This window comes from Zalophus californianus, chromosome 12 (genome assembly GCF_009762305.2).
Source record: "Zalophus californianus isolate mZalCal1 chromosome 12, mZalCal1.pri.v2, whole genome shotgun sequence".
NCBI classification, from domain to species: domain Eukaryota; kingdom Metazoa; phylum Chordata; class Mammalia; order Carnivora; family Otariidae; genus Zalophus; species Zalophus californianus.
In genome coordinates, this window is record NC_045606.1 from 17,044,551 (window position 1) to 17,063,999 (window position 19,449).

The following is a 19,449-nucleotide window of genomic DNA, read 5'->3' on the forward strand; positions in this document are numbered from 1 at the left end:
ATTACACTATGGAATAATGTTGCTGTGAACATTTATATGCACTTTTTTTGTGAACATGTATTTTTATTTTTCTTGTGTATATAACAAGGAATCGAATTGCTGGGTATATGGTCACTCTGTGTTTATCTTTGAGGAATCGCCAGACTGGTTTTCCAAAGTGGCCACTCCATTTTACGTTCTCACGAGCAGTGTGTGAGGGTTCTGATTTCTCCACATTCTGTCCAGCATTTGTCGTTGTCTTTTTTATCATAGCATCATCATGGGTCTGACAGGGCTTTTTATACTTTTAAACCCCCAAAATGTGGTCAGTTATCAGTAATAAAAGGATCTTCATGCTTTTCTAGCAGCAAGCCTGTCTCTCCATTAAGTATGGAATACATAAAATAAATAGACATAAGATAACATAAGAAAAATTCTTTCCTTTTCCCATTTCTTTTCTGTGTTACTACAAAATTATTTGGAGAGAATCTCATGAAAAGTAAGAGAGATTGGATTTTTAAAAATTGTATAGCTAGAGTTCATAACTTTTAAATGCCTTTACTGACAGATACGTATTTAGCATTTGACACCTTGAGTCTGCCGTAAACACTGGTGCCACTGACGACTGCCACTTTATCCTCCAGTTTTAGAGCTTGACTTGATTGCAAGGTGGTGACCATGTCCATAAGGGAAAGCACAATAAACTGGAGTTCTTTAACCTGATGTCAAAAGGTCTTATGTTGACTTTGTAGCCATCATCACGGATTGTAATGTTAAAGGAATATTCCCTTTAATTGCAGTTTTTAATATTTTTAAATTGAATTTTATTACTGCAAGTAGGAATTGATAAAGTAGGCATTGAGTTTAATTTTTATAAATGTATGTATGTGAGTTCATCAACGGAAAGTAGAAAGCAAAACAGTATTTCTTTCTCGCAGACTTTATTTGGCTAGCTATAACAAAGGCAAGATGATCTTAGTTTCCCAGCTCTCCTAAAAGGCCAGTTTTTCACATGTTGAGATCTGTATCCACATTCATGGAGTTGACTTAGATCATTTTTATTTGTCCTACTCAAATTTAATTCACCTTAAAAAAAAAAAAACTGCTTCAGGGGTGCTTGAGTGGCTCAGTCAGTTAAGCATCCAACTCTTGATTTCAGCTCAGGTCATGATCTTGGGGACCTGGGATTGAGCCCAGTGTCGGGCTCCATGTGCAGCAGGGAATTTACTTGGATTCTCTCTCTCTCTCTCCTGGCCCCACTTGCGCACACGCTCTCTCTAAAATAAATGAGTAATTCTTTAAAAAAGAAAAAAACAGTTGTTACAGAGGACTTGATTAAACTCTGATCAATATGAGAATAGTTTATATGTAGATTCCTTTCTCATATCAAACTAAGAATTCTAAATTAACTCTTAAAGCATTACATGTCCTCTCTCCTAAAACTCATGTGTTCAGAACTAAATTAAAGGTAGGGAGTAAGAAGTTCTTAATACCACTCCTACTGATCATCCATATACAGTATAATCTTAGCTAACTTCCTTTTTCAAGCATATTTTTAATCTATAAAAATGAAAGTAAAACCCCCTTTCGTCATGTATTTCATGGAGTAGTATGATGGCTGTCAGATGTAAATAGGATGAAGGCTTATTTTTATTCCTGCTTCCCTCCCTTCCTTTATTTACTTTTTTTTTTTCTTGTTTTTGTTTTGATCGCTTATTTCTGAGTTTTTGAGTGGAAAGACTATTGGCAGTTGCCAGAAGGTATTCCCTGAGAGTACTGTGCTAATGTATGAAAATACCAGCACACACTGGGCTTTTGCGTCACAGGTGCCTAGGATCCATCAGCTCTGAAGTGTTGATGGAAGATGTTCTTCTTGTGCACACAGTTGGGCTAACTGGGTTTCCCCATTCATGGTGTTCTCTCTACAGAGGTTCCTCCTGGCTGTGCCTGAAGTCCAACACTTGACCTGGGTATTTACAGTTAACATTTTATTTATTATTTATTTTTTTTGGTCAGGAGGGCATGAGCTTCCCTGTCAAATGTGAACTGTCATCTTGGTAATTTCTTTTTGTGTTGAATTCTTACAGCTCTCCACACAAGGAGATGCAAGCCAGGTGATTGGGCCTCTTACAGAGGGGCAGAGAAGAAACGTGGCAGTCGTGAATTCACTGTATAAGTTGTACCAATCGGTAACAAAGGTAATCTTTATTTTCTTTTAATTAAGCTTCTGACTTAATTTCAACTTCTTTCTTTTCACCTCAAATTTAGACAACAAGGAATTACTTAATTTTTGGCAAAAGAATACAATGAAAACCTGATGACCATAAAGTAAGCTGCAGAATGAACTCTTCTTAAGTTCTTGTTCCTGGCCTTTATCATTTGTCCCTTTTCTCTATATATTTGGTTTAAAACATATGAACTCTAGATCATCAGGCTTGGTTGGTATAATCAAGTTTATTGAGCAAATGATTTAAGGGTAAATCATATGTGTTTCATACCTATTAAAAAGCATAATTTCAGAGAACTCCAAAGATGGAAAGGTTCCATCTTTGCACAAAGAAGGCAGGAAGGAGCTGCATCAAACGCAGTGAATTTGTTACAATCACTGATGACTCCTTGGAAGTAGAAAATATATATTCTTTTTGCTGTTGTTTTACTAATGTAATTTTTTAATGATGACCTTTTTGTTTGCCTTCGTGTATTATTTCTAAGATGAACTGTATTTATAATTAACGGGAAAGCAACACTTTCAACCCAGTCCTTGAATTTGAATAGCTCATGTTTTCTCTCTATAAATTATTTCCAAAATATTTAGTAAGTAGAGAGGTAAATATTTAGAAGACCTGAAGGAAGCTAAAGGTTAGGGGACACTCTTGAAAACATGACCTTTAATTTGAGTTTTAATATGCTTGATAGTATTTTTGAATAATTTTAAGTGACAACGTAAATTTTTAACAAGTCCTTTTGTCAATTGGGAATTTCCAAAAATGTGTATGTCACACAAATATATTTTAAAGCATTAACAAGTAAACCTCAGAAAAGTAAGTAATGGAAGTAAATAAAAAGAATAAATGATGTATTTTCCATTCCCTTTCATTATTACTCTGAAGCATCACAATCAATGAAAGTTTCTCTTTGTCTAGGCTGATTTAAGTGCTTTTATTGATACTTTCGGAATCTTCATTATATTTGTATTGACTTGTAAACGTTTGACATTTGTATTTTAAAGACTTGTTGAAAATTATAGTCAGCCTGGAGAAAAGTGAGTTTTTTAAAAGAAATATGTAAATACAGCTTTAGACTGACCTTTTCAAGTTAAAACTTTGTAATTAAAACCTCTCTAAAGTGAATAAAGGAAAGTCAACTCTTAGAATTCTTAATGTTTTGATTATTTGAAGTATATACTGTAATTGCTTTATATAGTATAATTACTATATACAGGAAGTATATAGTATAATTGCTTTATACAGGAAAGTAGTTTTCAATCTATCTTAACTAAGAAATACAAATGAGTTTTTAAAACATGTATGAGATATAATCTAAAGTAATGATACTATTTTATGTGTCTGTGGAAACAGCTTTATCCTGTTATGACCAAAATTAGTATTTATAAAAATAAATGACTTAAAACTTTAACTGTATCAAACAAAACCTTGTTCTAGGTGGTTTCCAGTCAGAGCTCATTCCCACCAGCAGCTGAGCAAACTATAATCTCAGCCCTAAAGGTAAAAGAATTTAATCTTTGACTCTATAGATCAAAGTGGGTTTTAGAATTGTTTGGATGAGTGGGAGATGTCACATTTTAAAAATAATTCCAAATCCTCTACACATACCAAAAGTAGCTGCTGATAATTATCCTAAAGAGAAAGGATACATGTGTGTTTATATTTTCTAGAACTTAAAAATAGACCCTGTTGGTGTCTACAGATTGTGTTCTACTTATGAGAATTTTATCACAAGCAAGGGAAGCAAGATTCTTCAAGTATTCACTGTATCTTAGGGCAGTACAGCCTAGTATGATCCCAGTAAAGTGGTGATTCTCTATGAGGGTGATTTTCCCTGGGGAACATTTAACAAAGCTGGATATGTTTTTGATTGTCATGACTAGGAGTGGGGTGTTCTTGGCATCTAGTGCCAGGGATGCTGTTAAACATCTTGCAGTGCATAAGACAGCCCCTGACAAAAAGAAATTACTGGGCCCAAAATGTCAATAATGCCAAGGTTGAGAAACTCTAATGCGTATCTGTAAGATGTGAAATCAGGGTAAATTCCATTTTTTTTTTACATATTAACATAAATATACTCAGGAAGTTTAATAAAAAATAATGTTGGTATGAGATTCAGAGCCATATGTAGTTGACAGTGGATAACTCTTACAAAACAAGGATATCATTCATTTTAATGGTAGTAATAGCCTTCATTTAGCACCTGCTACTTGCCAGTCACATGACATATATTGAAATGTTACAGCAACTGTTCAAGTTGTGTATCCCTATTTTACACAACTTAGAAATAATAACTTGCTCAAAGTCCTGATGCTGGTAAACTCAGACCTCACTGACTCAAAAGAGTTATGTCTACTACACCTCGCCATCATCATTCATTGGCTTACTAAATATTTTTTTGGTATTTACTAAGTAAGTAATACTGTATAGCAGACTCTGGGGCCAAACTCCCTGTATATGAATGCCATCTCAGCTGTTTAACTCGCTGTAGGACCTCAGACAAGTTAAATAGTTTTCTCTTGCCTTAGTTTCTACATCTGTAAAGTGGTACAGTATAACTGTACAAAGGTAATAGGTGTCAACAGTTGGATGGATTTAGATCACCTGGGTAGAGTTAAAAGAGAGGGAGACAGAGACAGACACTACCAGTGAACTCCAAGGAGAAATACTTTTAGAGAGTAAAGAAGCTACAGAGAAACAACAGTGAGTGTGAGGAAGAAGCTTGGGAGGGGATGATTTCACAAATCATAAAGGAGAAGGGAACTTCTGAGGTGACATGGATGGGGATTTAACAGGCGCCCAAAACGTAAGGACACCAAATTCATATGGGAGGGTAGGAGAAGACAAGTCTGTTTTCCCCCCAGTACAGTGAAAGCACACTTGGATGTTTTCTGTAGTCTCTTCTTTTCCCCCAATATGCTCGTCTCATCGTGATGAAATATTATTCAAGCTGCCATCATAAAATAATTGTTTTTATTAAAAGTTCTCTAAGTTATTGATGATCAGAAAAATATCAAAAATCAGGCCAATATGATAAACCAAAAGGTCTTAGCATTCTTGTTTCCAGGCAGGGAATTTACGTAGTCTCCTTTTCTGTAGTTCCACATTTTTTCCTTCTCTTCTAGCAGTAGCTGTGGAACATATTTTGATCACTACCCAAGATAAGAAATAGATTTTAGGGGTGCCTTTGTGGCTCAGTCGTTGAGCGTCTGCCTTTGGCTCGGGTCATGATCCCCGAAGTCACGGGATCAAGTCCCACTTCAGGCTCCCTCCTCAGCGTGGAATCTGCTTCTCCCTCTGACCCTCACCCCGCTTGTGTTCTCTCTCTCTCTCTCAAATACATAAATAAAAATCTAAAAAAAAAATAGATTTTACTTTGTGACCCCATACACAATACATAAGCATTTATAAATATATACACACACATAATTGTATACATATAGAATATACATCTATATGTATTTCTGTAATTGAAACAAAGCTTTCACAGCACAATATTTTTCCTTATTTTGTGTGATGCATGCTTATATTTTCAATACTCATCTATTACTTTTTTTTTAAAGACTTTATTTATTTGAGAGAGAGCACATGCATGCAGGGTGGTGGGGTGCTGGGCAGAGGGAGAAGGAAAGAGAGAATCTTAAGCAGGCTCCACACCCAGCATGGAGCCTGACAGGGGGCTCAATCTCACCATCCTGAGATCATGACCTGAGCTGAAATCAAGAGTCGGCCACTTAACCGACTGAGCCACCCAGGCACCCCCACTCATCTATTATTTTTAAAACATTCTGATAGTGATTGACTAAACTGATTTTTTGCCCCTAATGATCACAGCTCATAGTTTGAGAAAGTCCAGTCTGTGGGTTAAGACAGAGTGCGTACACTTTGCCTGATAATAAATAGTCTCCTGACAAATTAAAAATAGAAATTCTTCGGGGACGCCTGGATGGCTCAGTCAGTTAAGCATCAACTCTTGATTTCAGCTCAGGTCATAATTTCAGGGTTGTGGGATTGAGCGCCACGTTGGGCTCAGTACAGAGTCTGCTTAAGATCTCTCCCTCTCCCTCCCCCCCTGCACTTGCTCTCTCTCTCTCAAATAATAAAATCTTATAAAAAAAAAAAAAAGAAAAGAAATTCTTCTCATTCCTCTTGTTAGTCACTTGGGCTGGGAGTTGAGGCTAGTGCAGAGAAAAGGGCCCTCATCTTGGGCTACAGCCCTCACTCTTGGGTTTGCTCACTAGAGCCAGGGCTTCGTGTAGTTGGGTACTACGGTTGCTGAGGCATCGCCATTTTGCCCTTGAGAACTGGATGGAAGAAGACTAGCAGTTGGTTTTAGGCTCCTCAGCAGTGGCTCTGACAATTAGAGACCTAATTGCTTATGTTAACAGAACTCAGTGAAACAGTTTTGACCTTGCTTTTTAAGTTAAATCATATAAAAACCGTGATGACATATTAAGTAAAAAACAAAACCCTCTGACTTAGAGAAAAAAGAGAACTTTGAATTTTAAAATTGTAGGAGACTTAATTCATTACTTTGACTTAGGGGTAGAATGTTAGCATGTAGAAGTGATTGCAGCCAAGAACCAAAAATCTATATGCTTTTATTATTTGATAGAGAAGATTTTTTTAAAGATTTATTTGTTTGAGAGAGAGCAGGGGGAGGGGCAGAAGGAGAGAATCTCACGTAGACTCCCCACTGAGCATGGAGCGAGATGCAGGGCTTGATCCAACGACTATGAGATGGTGACCGGAGCCGAAGGCAGACCCTTAACCCACTGAGCCACCCCGGCACCCCTTAATAGAGAAGATATTAAATATATGTTTCACTTACTAAAAATATAGGTAAGGATACATAACAGTCTTTTCTTCTCTACCTTGTTGAGATTTTATCCAGAATTAAATGTTATTTTAGGCTTGAGGTTTAACATCTCATAGTTATCTACTATGTCATGGATGGCATAATTAATATTAATTTAGAGTCATTTCATTATACCCACCTCAGCTGTAAGTAACATTTAAACACCTTGGCCCAGTAATTCTGATCCATTTATTACTGAGATTGTTTTATACAGGTAGAGATTGTATTGCTAGGTTTTTATATGATAATTTTTCATTTCTCCCTTATTGTGTGGGTTTATGTTCTATATGAGAGAATAATTCAGATTGCTGAGGCTTCTATATTTTTGTAATCTTAGCTATTTTAGGTAAATCTTTGGGTAATGTATGGCACACTTCCCTGCTTTGTAAAGAGCTTGTGAAATAGAATCTAGTCTCCTTTCTTTGTACTCTCTAGTAGTCCTTAATCCTCTACCATTCTTGTTTGTGTTTCCCCTAAGTGGGAAGCCTTACCCAGCCAGAATGAACATTTTCTGTGTAAACTATCATATTGTATGCAAGTTAGATGCCTGTTTTTCCCCGTCTTGTTTCACTGGCTAGGACCTCTAGTGTAAGTCTAGAACTGGTGAGAGTGGATGTTGGTGAATGCTTTCCTGACTTGGGGGAAAGTATTCTATCTGTATTCTTCTATTTTAAGTATGATGTTAGATGGCCTTTATCAGATTAAATAAGTTCCTTTCTATTCCTTGTTTACTGACACTTCTTTTTTATTATAAATGGTATTTCATCAAATAGTTTTTTTCTCTATTGAAATGATCAAACAGTTTTACTCCTTTATTCTGTTAATAAAATACAGAAGTTTATTTTTACATGTCAAACCCACCTTGGTTATGATGTATTAACCTTTTTATGTATTCCTGGATTTGGTCTACTTAATTTTTGTTGAAGATGTTTGCATCTATAGTCATAAGGGATACTGGTATATAGTTTTTCTTGTAATTTCTTTGTCTGATTTTGGTATCAAGTTATTACTGCCCTCATTAATTAGGTTTGTAAGTATTTCCTCTTGTTCTGTTTTCCAAAAGAACTTGTATTGTTTTCTTTGTTACATGCTTAGTAGAATTCACCAGTGAAGCCATCGAGGCCTGTGGTTTTCTTTGTAGGAAGTTTATACCTACAGATTCGATTTGGTTAGTAGGTAAAAGGCTATTCAAGTTATGTTTCTTTTTGAATGAGCTTTGTATTTTGTGAATTTCCAGGTATTTGTCTATTCATCAGAGTTACCTGATTTGTCAGAATAATGTTGTACATAATATTCTCTTACTAACCGTTTAATGTCTTTAGGACCCATAGTGATAACGTCTTTAGGACCCATAGTGATAACCTCTTTTTAATTGTTTCTATTGGTGTTTGTGTTCTCTTTTTTTCTTCCGTTTAGCTATAGATTTATCAGCTTTGTTGATCTTTTCAGAGAGCCAACCTTTGACTTTATTGATTTTCTCTATTGTCTTTTTTTTTCCATGGATTTCTGCTTTTGTCTTTTTTATTTCCTTCTACTTTGGATTTTCTTTGCCTTTTTTTTAATATACATTATACCATTGATTTTTAGACCTTTTCCCTCCCAAAATAAACTTAACAAGTTGTAAATTTCACTCTAAGCACTTCAATTTTGATATGTTATGCTTTTTATCTTCATTCAGTTTAAAATATTTTCTAGTTTCCTTTGCAATTTCTTCTTTGATTCATGGGTTATTTAGAAGTGTTTTTTTTTTTTAATTTCCAATTACTTGTGATTTCCTAGATGTCTTATTGATTTTTCAGTTTAATCTTGTTATCAGAAAACATACTCTGTATTATTCCAGTTATTTAAATGTATTGAGTCTAGTTTTATGTGGTCTGTCTTGGTGAATGAACCATGTGTGCTAAACGTGTAATCTACAGTTGTTGAGTGTAGTGTTCTATAAATATCAGTTAGGTCAAGGTAGTGGTAATGTGTTTAGTGATGATGTATTTGGATCTTCCCTGTCTCTACTGATATTTTATATAGTCATTCTGTCAATTGCTAAAAGACAGAAGTTACAATTTTCTACCATGATTGTGGACCTTTTAAGTCTGTTAATTCTTGATGCCTCGATTTTGAAGCTATTTACTAGTTCTGTTGAAGCTATGTTACATTTTTATTTATTATTGTTACACCTTCCTGATGAACTGATGCTTTCATCATTATGAAATACCCCTCTTTAGCTTTGTTAATACTTACTGTAATGCATTTTGTTTTATCTGATATTAACTTAGCTACTTCAGCCTTTTTCTGCTCAATGTTTACATGGTATATCTTTTGTCCATTTACTTTCAACTCCTCTGTGTCTTTAAAGTATATCTCCTATAGAAAGTAAATAGTTATCTTTTTGTCTGATAATCTCTACCTTTTAATTGGAGTGTTTAGTCCAGTGACATTATGTAATTATTAATAAGGTTTTATTTAGGTGTATGGTTTTATCTATTTTTTGTTTATCCCATTTGTTTTGGTTTTTTATTTATTTATTTTTTTGCTTTCCTCTTTTCCCCCCTTTTCTGTCTTTTTTGGATTCTTTGAAATTTTTTTGAATTGCATTTTAATTTATTTATTAGATTTTTCATGTGATTTTTTTAGGGGTTCTTCTGTGGATTACCGATATACATCCTTAAGTTTCCATAATCTTCATAGAGTTAATATTGTGCCATGTTATATAAAATATAGAAACCTCATATTTATAGAAGTACATTTACATCTGCATGCATCTAGTGTAATTTTTTTTAGTTTAAAATATCCATTTGGTCCTCTTTTACACTTTCAGTCACTCTGCTGAGGTTTCCTATTATTTATTTGTAAGCATTTCTTTTTTTTACCTCACTGAGGTTCTTATAATCGTAGAGTCTGGATCATCTCAGGGTTGGCAGCTGTTGATCTTTTCCCTTGAAAACTGACATTTCCAAGCTTTTTGTTATGTAGTAATTTTTATTTTTTTTTTTTTTATTTTTTTTTTTTAAAGATTTTATTTATTCATCTGAGACACAGAGATACAGAGAGAGAGACAGAGCATGAGCAGGGAGAGAGGCAGAGGGAGAGGGAGAAGCAGGCTCCCCGCTGAGCCAGGAGCCCGATGTGGGACTCGATCCCAGGACTCTGGGACCATGACCCGAGCCGAAGGCAGACGCTTAACCGTCTGAGCCACCCGGGCGCCCCCTGTAGTAATTTTTAATATATCCTGGACATTGTGAATGTTATGTTGTGTAGACTCAGTATTTTTTTACATTGCTCCTGAGTGTTGATGGTATTTCTTTAGCGATTAATCAGCCTGATTAGACTCTAATTGTACACTGTCATACCTGCAGCTGGCCGTGCCTCAGACCTCAGTTCACTTCTCAAGAGTGGTTGCCAGCCACTTTGTGTTTGCTTTGCACAGGCATGGTTGATGAGTCAGCTGAGGAGTAGTGCTGAGTTTAAATATAGAATTAGGCATTCTTCTTTGGCTCTGTCCTTTCTGAAGTTCCCCTCTCACTCTCTGGCAGCCCAGGGCTCCTTTCTGTTGTTCCTTTGGCCTAAAAGACTGCTGGATTTGTTTTGTTTTTCTCTCAGAGATTTAGCCACCCTGCCTTGCCACCACCATGACCGTAGGCACTCTCAGGGCAAAGTCACAGAAAATGAAGAACTCACTTTCTTCTGTTGCTTGGTCTAGATTTCCACAGCCCTCTAAAACTACCTGCTTTTTTCCCATCTCTAGAGCCCTCCGGTATGTTGTTTATTTGTCCCATTTGTAGGAGGGTCTGTAGTTAGATACTCATTCCTTCATATCAGAGTAGAAAACTTGCTCTTCTTTCTTGAAGTCTTGTCCATTTATTTCCACCATACTCTAAGGTCTTTTCCTGCTTCTCTGCTGCAAGTGGGCAAAGTGGAACCCAAAAGCACATCAGAGTCACATACACCTAGGAAATCCCAGCCCATCTGCTTGCTCACTTAAGGACAGTGTCCTTCACTTCACTTTAGTTTCCCCATCTGAACTTAGAGATTTTAATATTCTTAGAGGAAGGAATAATTGAATTTTAAGTGGAATTATAATATGTGAGGCACATAGCACAGTACCCAGCACATAATATATACTAAATAAAAATCTTACCCCTCTTAATCCTCTTCTGAATGACTTCAAAATGGCATTTAGCCTTACTCTACAAACCATCATCTGGGATCTCACTGACTCTTTTGGCTTCATCTTCCCTCTTAAAAGCCAAAGACTACCAAATCTAGTCAAAATGTGTCAAGAACTACAAATGCAAATATTTCAGTACCTCCTTTATAGCCCATGTGGATTTCCCATAAGCCCTTCAAGAAACTCACGTCCAAATCTGAACTCATCATTTTCTCTCTCCATCCCCAAATCAACCTGCTGCTTCTGCATTTAGACATTCAGTTAATAATATCACCAAATCATGAAAGAAAAAAAAAATCTAAGTGTATCGTAAAATCTTTCTGTTCCATATTTCTCAAATGTAATTACCAAGTCCTGCTGTTCTCCTTTTACAGTATCTCCAACCTGTCTCCTCATATATGTTCCTACTGCCTCTGATTTGGTTTGGGCGCTCATCATTTTGCTTCGAAGCTTTTGGTCTGTTTACCCAGTCTACCATCCAACATGATGTTTCCCAAATTCAAATCTTTAACTATATTTTTTCATTGCTTAAAACCCATCATTGGTTTCCCATTCCCTTCAGAGTAAATTCCCAACTCCTAGCAGCCTACACAGAGTACATCTGCTGCATCTCCATTCCACATGGGCAGGTACCTCACACTCTGTATGGAATGCTTTGCCGTCGAAGGCTTCAGCTTTCCCAGGCAGCTATGACTTTAACATATGCCCTCTCAGCCCCATCTTTCCTCACTTGGTTCTTACTGTCTATCCTTTGAAATTCAATTTAGGCTGTGCCTTTTGTTTTCCAGATCATCTCAGTGTAAGGGAGGTTTCTCCCATGATCCCACAGCACCCTGTAGTGCATTCATGTGACTATAAGTTGTTATCTGCTGTCACTGAATTGGGAACTCCTGAGGGCAAACTGTATGCTGTTGCTCAGGCATTGTTCACTCTCTCTCCTTGCCTCCCTCTCTCTCTCAATCTCCACAGATAGTATGTTTACTTTTATCAGAGTCTAAGGGCTAGAGATGACATTTAGGAATTTAATGAATAAGGGTCCTATTTAACCTTTCCTGATTGATTTCTATCATTCGTATGAACCAAATGCCATCCATCTTCATTATATGTAATCATCATTGAAACATATATGTTTAAATTTTAGATTTTAAGTGTATACTGAGGCCCAGTCAATATTTTCACTCTAAAAACCCATAGCTTAGGCAGAGCGGTCTTATATAATCTAACCAGTGGTTATACTTCACTGTCAAACAACTCTCACCTTTAACACTATTGACATTTTGGGTAGTTCTTTGTTGTGGGAGATTGTCCTGTGCATTGTAGGTTGTGTAGCAGCATCCCTGTCCTCTACCCACTAGAAGCCAGTAGCAAATGCCCATGCCAGAGGCTCTGGTACTGGGTATTTGTGACAAAAATTGGGAAAGGAAAGATGGTGCCAAGTACCAAAAGTATTCCTACTAAATAGGAACTTAATCCATGAAATGCCTAATTCTTCTGCCCTGTAAGAATCACCAGCATATTTATTATATTCACTCTGCTTAAAACCATACGGTGTTGTTCCAATTTTGAAGAATGACTTTTGGTCTTGCCTTACTCTTTTCAGAAACTTTACAAAATGTGTTCATTTGATCTTTGTAAGTGGCACTGCTCCTCTCTCCTCTTTCTCCAGGAGCTCATTTGACCAAGAAACTTCTTGAAAATTTGAGAGAAGTGGGGAGTTGAAATTTGCAGTGCCATGTTTCACATATTGTCAGCTTTAAAGATCATTCCCAACAGCAGCTGGGAGAGGAACAGACTTCTGTTGAGTTATTACAGTTCAAAAACTGTATATAGTCGGGATTTGATATAAAAATTTTAGTCAGAATGCTTCTGCCATCTTGGATTTCTTTGTGTTGGCCTTTAATTTTGCCTGCCCTTCCTTTTTCTTTTTAGACAATCCATGCTCTTATGGGAAGCGCTGTACAGCCCTTGCTGACTTCAGTGGGAGATGCCATAGAGGCCATAATCATCACTATGCATCAAGAAGATTTTTCTGGGTAAGCACTTTCAACCATGGTTTTCAGGAGTCTTTACTGCATTTGTTTTTCATTTACCCACCCCTACCCTTCCTCCCTAAGTCTCTTTCCACCTAGGCCTTGTGCCTCTTGTGACCGGTTTGGCCTCCAGCCTCATACTACTTTATCCATTGTGAGCGCCATTAGCTGATTAAAATTTTTCAGTTCTTGTTTTCGTCATTTCTCTCCTGTCATTGAAACAGAATCATTAACATTTGCGGGACTCAGCTTGGCACTGCAGGACTTCTGGTAGTTGGTACCATCTTCTCTTTTCAAGCTGTTCTTGATCCTTCTCTCTCACAAATGCCCTGTACTTGAGCCTCTGGCATAGGCATGTTATTTCTTATATAAGATGTCCCAGCTCTACCACGATGCTAGTCTGAATCTTGCTCTGGCCTTGAAGGCATGCTGCATCCCAACCCCCTACAAGAATCATTTTCCTTTCTCAGAGTTTTGTGGCAATCCAGTCTTGCCGTGTCACACCTAGCCTAATCGACACTTTGGGAGTATTCCACAGCTGTTTACAAGAGTAATGCTTATCTGGATCATATGTATCTTGAGAAAAAAAATCATAGGTCCTAACCCAGTGTTCACTGAATTGTTTTTAAGGAGAGTAAAATAGTTTGAGCTCCATGTATTAGGACATTATTTGTAGAGAATTTGGAATAGTTATTTGCACATGCTTAGAGTGATTTTTTTTTGAACTTAACCACACTGTAGAGCTAAACATTCAAATATTAATACATAGATAATGTGTTTTATATTCATAGTTCATAGTTACTATTTTTGAATTTTCCTATTTATATTATGTTGTTTAAATATCTACTTTGTTAAATGTCCAGCCACTAGTCTAGCTGTTTGTAGAAAATTGTGTGAACTTTACACTGTACTTCAATTTTTTAAATCACTTATTTCATTCACAAAATATCTTTTGAAGGGTAAAAAGGTCACTCTCTTTTTAATAATGGAATGAAGCACAGAGGGTAGGTGGATTATACACAAAATGCTATAATATTTGGAGACAGGAATACAAAACTGCTGATTTAGCAGTATTTGGAAGGAAATGAATTTTGTTCAAAAGTGATATGAAATGTCCCAGTTAGACCAATCCTTGATGCCTCTGAAAAGGAAGCAGAAAGTGAAGGCTCATTCTGTAAGAGTGCTCAGCTGCTTACATCAGCAACTGAATTGGTGAACCTCAGCTAGTGCCTGTAGCCAGTGGCTTGGACATTAAAAGTTGTTCTCCCTAGTAGGTATGTCCTTACTAGTTTGCTTAAATACTAGGGAGCTGGATTACCACTCATAGGTTGCCATGAGTAGGAAGCATTATTTTAAGGTGTATAACACTGCCCTTGATTTTTTCCCCGAATGGCTTTAATAGTCCCATTTCTGCTCTCTGTCTATATACAGCAGACATTTGAGATTCCACTTGGGGTCGTTTTCCGTCTGTGCCCGTAGAGGAGTGTAGGTCTCTGTTGCTTTATGTTCTATTTAGAATTATTACCCCAGGCAGTAATCTTCTCACTTTCTAGAACTTTGTTACTAGTAATTACTAGCAATTCTGTCATTTCATTTCACATATGAAATGTTTGGCTTGAATGAAATATAAGGTGAAGTTAGATGAAACTATTTAAGAAGTAGGAATCACTTTTACAGCCCCCAGGGGTTACACTCAGAAAAATAATAGTGAACACCTGCCCTTGGAAGCCCTCTATATTTATTTTAGGTAAAGGGAATAAAGCAGGTTTATCTTGTCAGCCAGCCTTATATGGAGTGTGGTTACAGAATCCCTCTGCTACTTAAAAAGTAATGTTCAACACAGTTTCCTGGCATTTGAAATGTATTTAATAGGACCAGTGTTTCTCTCCAAATTAGATAAAGCTCAAAATACAAATGTCTGATTGACATAGTACATTGATTGAAATTCTCTGATTTAATGTAAAATGACTCCTCTCTGATTATAGCTTTGCATGGGAGAGGGAAGGCAGTAAAAGTAGGAAAACCCTAGATCCTGAAGTGATGGATGTGCATCTCAGCCACAGGGAGAGTGCACAACACACCCCAAAAAGATAGGGGACCTGAAGGTGGTCATCTACCATTTCTCAGGTGTGCATCCCGTTAGTCCTTCTACCTTCAGCTTGCACACGCAGGCTCTCATTATAAAGACCCTTCAATTTAGGGCCCCTGGGTGGCTCAGTCAGTTAAGTGTTTGCCTTTGGCTCAGGTCATGATCCCAGGGTCCTGGGATCGAGCCCCGCATTGGGCTCCTTGCTCCGCAGGAAGCCTGCTTCTCCCTCTCCCTCTCCCACTCCCCCTGCTTGTGTTCCCTCTCTTGTTGTGTCTCTCTCTGTCAAATAAATAAAATCTATAAAAAAAAAAATCAGTGTTTAAAGACCCTTCAATTTCTGCACAGCTTACTGTTGCACTTGATCAGTTGAAAATCTCTTACTAAAAGCTTCGGCATAATCGGGAAAACTGCGCTTTAGTGGTGGCCAAGCAAATTTCATATTCTAATAAATTTAAATCAAGCTTTTAATCCACACTAAGAATTGATAATACCTATTTCAAAATTTTGTCTGATGGATTATTTTACTTACATTGACACGTGCTTGGAACTGGTTTTAGTATATTATTTTCTAATCCTCATGGAAATCATTTCAACTGACCAGATGAAAATTCTTGAAACACTCCTCCAGAGTAGTACAAGGTAACAACAGTGCTTTTGATAAAGCGTGAGAAAACATGAAAGAGATTGGTACCTTTTTTTTTCCCAACCTCATTTGTTGAACTGAACAAAGATAGGCTGTGCAATGGTCTGAATCTGGCACGGCCAAACCCACATAAGATTGCCTTCATTGACTGAGGCTGTATCAAGCAGCACTCCACTGTGATACTGAAGACAGCAGTGGTCCATCATGCTCCCCCTCGATGGCCTTGCCTTAGTTAGGACATTCTTTTTTACACCTGAACAAAATCTCTCCCTTTTGGAACTTAAAACTGGTTTCTCTATTTCTAGCTGCTGCTGGAAATAGAAGACCTTTGGTTAACATCCTCTGATGATAAGCATTCATTGCTGTCTTTGAAAATAATTAAGTTCACCTCATTCTCTTGCTCTAGGCATTTGAGTCATATCTGTTGTTCTTTAGACCATTGCCACTTTTTCTACGTCATTCTCAGAATATGGAAACACTCATTTTTTTGAAGACGATTCAGCACTTTGTAGCCAATGATCTCATTGGTTAGCTAATTAATATCAGGTGATTTCTAATTTTGGTATAACTTCTTTCCTATAAATATTTCACATTCTTTTAATATATTCCTTAAAGAGCAATTATAAACACTTATAAATTATAAATAGTATTTCATGGAGCATCAGCTGGCATCATCTGTTGATCCAAATTAAAGCCTTTGCAAACCTCATCATCTGGGAGGAAAAAATTGCATACCATGTGTATTGTTACATAACCAGTTCCACAGGCAGAAATCTACTATTGGCCTGATCAGATTAAATAGCACAGGAGCAGAAATATCTTTGCCAGGAATTTGTTTGGGGAAGGGAGTGTTTTCTGCCCTTACAAAGTGTAAAATGCTATTTCAGACTTCATTATTGATTTATTCATTAACCAGGCAAAACATATGAGTGGATGGAGATTTGTAAAGCTGGGAAGAACCTTGAGAGGTCAGAGAGTACATAAGGCACTGTGTGAATCACCTGAGACAGATGGTTATCTGTTTCATTCTTAATAATCTCTAGGTAAATGGATTCTAAGATTTCTTCAGTAATCTTCCTAGCATCTTTAAACAGTCTTTATAATTTATACATTGTTTTATGCTCCTTAACTCTTAGTAAAAATAAGCAATACCTTTTTTACCACTACAGGAAAAAATTGCTTAGGATTGAAATAGCAGGTGGGGGAGGGGGAGCAAAAGTGAAATAGTGGCTGTTAGTACATTGGCTGTTTTTTCCCTTTTGCAGGTCACTATCCAGCTCAGGAAAGCCTGATGGTCCTTGTTCTCTGTACATGAAGGAGCTTCAGGGTTTCATTGCCAGAGTTATGAGTGACTACTTTAAACACTTTGAATGCTTGGATTTTGTCTTTGACAACACTGAAGCTATCGCCCAAAGAGCAATTGAACTTTTTATTCGCAATGCCAGTCTCATAAGACCTCTTGGTGAAGGTGGGAAAGTACGACTTGCTGCTGATTTTGCTCAGGTAAATTGATGCATCGCTGCCAAGGGGGAAATGTTTCAGCCTCAGTATTATCTGTTCTTTGAAAGACTGAGTATGTATTCTTTAGTGTTTTAAAGAGTTGAAGCAGAAAGAAAAATAAAATCATTTAAACTGAATTGGTAAGAAAAAGAGAAGAATTAAAAGAGACTTTCATACCAGATTTTTTTCTTTGTATTTAATAAATGAATCATCACTCATCTTTGAGATTTCAGGGTTAAGGTGAAGTAGCTCATTCCATAGTACAGAAATATATCTCACTTTTACATAATGTAGGGCTTTCTTACTATTTTATTATCCCATGAGGTTAGTATTGAGAAGAGTGAGTGATTGTGCTGGGAAATAATATAGGCAATGACATTTCCTCCAAATACTGTAAAGGGGCTGTCTGTTGTTATGTAAAGAGTAAGAACTCCCAGTGCATCTGTAATCCTCTAGTGGCCAGCTCAGTGTTCCAGGACAATATTCTCCATTTAGATGCACAGTGGGCCACGTACAATAGAGGGTCTGATTATTTAGTCTCCCTCTATTGAACAGAGTACCTTTCCTGTGTATGGCCAGCCTTGAAATAATTCCAGGCTCTCAAACCATGATCACCTCTTACAGGAAAGGATTTTTTCCCTTTTTCCTTTAGACAGATTTTTTTGAAGCCTTCCAGAAGTATTAGAGGCAAAGAAGAAACACCTCAAACTTACACCTGAATGAAAAGTTTTCCAAACAGATCACTTGTATTTATATAGCATGTCAAAGGTGGACTCATTTTTTATGCTTTTCAGAGCTGTTAACTTTACTAGTCTAAAGAATTATTCAGATGGATTATTCATAATTTGCCAGATCCTGCCAGCTAATAAAGATAGTCAAATTTAATGTCCTTATTTATCCCTGTATGTATCTGGGAGCGAGTCTGGGTTCATTATTCCCACACCAAGGAGAAGATGTGGGAGACTCCTTGAACCGGGGGTGGTTGTCAGACTCATACCTGATAGAGGTCCAGAAGGAATAGGTACATTATCTAATGTTTCAAGAGCCAGGCTCTTTGCATATTAATTGGCCTAGAATTAGTCATTTTCATCCCCAAATGATATACTGAGGCCACTAGACCATAGTAAAGAGCCTTCCTTTGGGAAATACGCCTTAAGTAGCCTAGACATAAAAATAGGAACTAAATGTTGCTCCTTTGACCTTTCCCATTTTCAGAAGCTTCCTTCTCATGCCCTTGTACATTGTACTTTGTTGCTACAGGTAAACTTCAGCTTAAAGAGGATTGTATATAAACAGTGTGTTCCCCGTCCCTTACTGGGGTCACAGGCTGCTCGTGGAACTGAACACACCAGGACGCACCAAGTCCTGCTCGTGTGTGTTAAAAACACTGTGGGCTCTACTGAAATGAGCGTCTGTTCTCTTTTTCCCCCCTTTCCTCTTGAATTTTGTTTTTCTTTTCCTCTCCTCTTCCCTACCCTGGCCTCCCTCCCCCACCAGTTTATTTGCATTCTGCTCCAGCTGGTTCTTGAGTCACTTTCCTGGAGGCAGCACTTCAAGTCCGATTAGAGTGGCAGTGAGCGGGAGATGGCCAAAATGAGAGTGCCGGCGCGCGCCAAGCAGGCTGTTCGTTCCGCGTTTTATTTTAATGATCTGCTCCCTTATAAGTCTTGAAAGATGGAAGGCATTGTCCTGTAACCCGTGCTACCACAGCCAGCACATGCTCAAAATGCAAAGCCCCCAGCAGCAGGTTAAGCTCCCACCACCCCCCCACCCCGAAACTGCATTATTCAGACTTTCACTTGGCATCTCTTCTTTCTCGCGTTGCCCAATCAGCCAAACCTTTTCTCGGGTCCCTTCCTGTAAGATGAATGGAACTCATTAGTCCTTATTAGTAACTTACTCTCCAGGGCATCCTGTTTTCCATTTCTTCAATAGAGAAACTGCAGCATTTACTGGGGGC

The 19,449-nt window shown here is 37.4% G+C and overlaps 1 protein-coding gene across 2 annotated transcripts in view; it reads left to right on the plus strand.

Moving 5' to 3' along the window:
• COG5 (component of oligomeric golgi complex 5) overlaps positions 1–19,449 on the plus strand; it is a 310,225-nt gene that overhangs the window by 268,992 nt on the left and 21,784 nt on the right. For both annotated transcript variants that reach the window (XM_027573001.2, XM_027573000.1), the window contains exons 15-18: positions 2,067–2,177; positions 3,642–3,704; positions 13,157–13,260; positions 17,255–17,492. In XM_027573001.2, the coding sequence (XP_027428802.1) occupies positions 2,067–2,177; positions 3,642–3,704; positions 13,157–13,260; positions 17,255–17,492 (516 nt within the window). The remainder of the gene's footprint in view (positions 1–2,066; positions 2,178–3,641; positions 3,705–13,156; positions 13,261–17,254; positions 17,493–19,449) is intronic.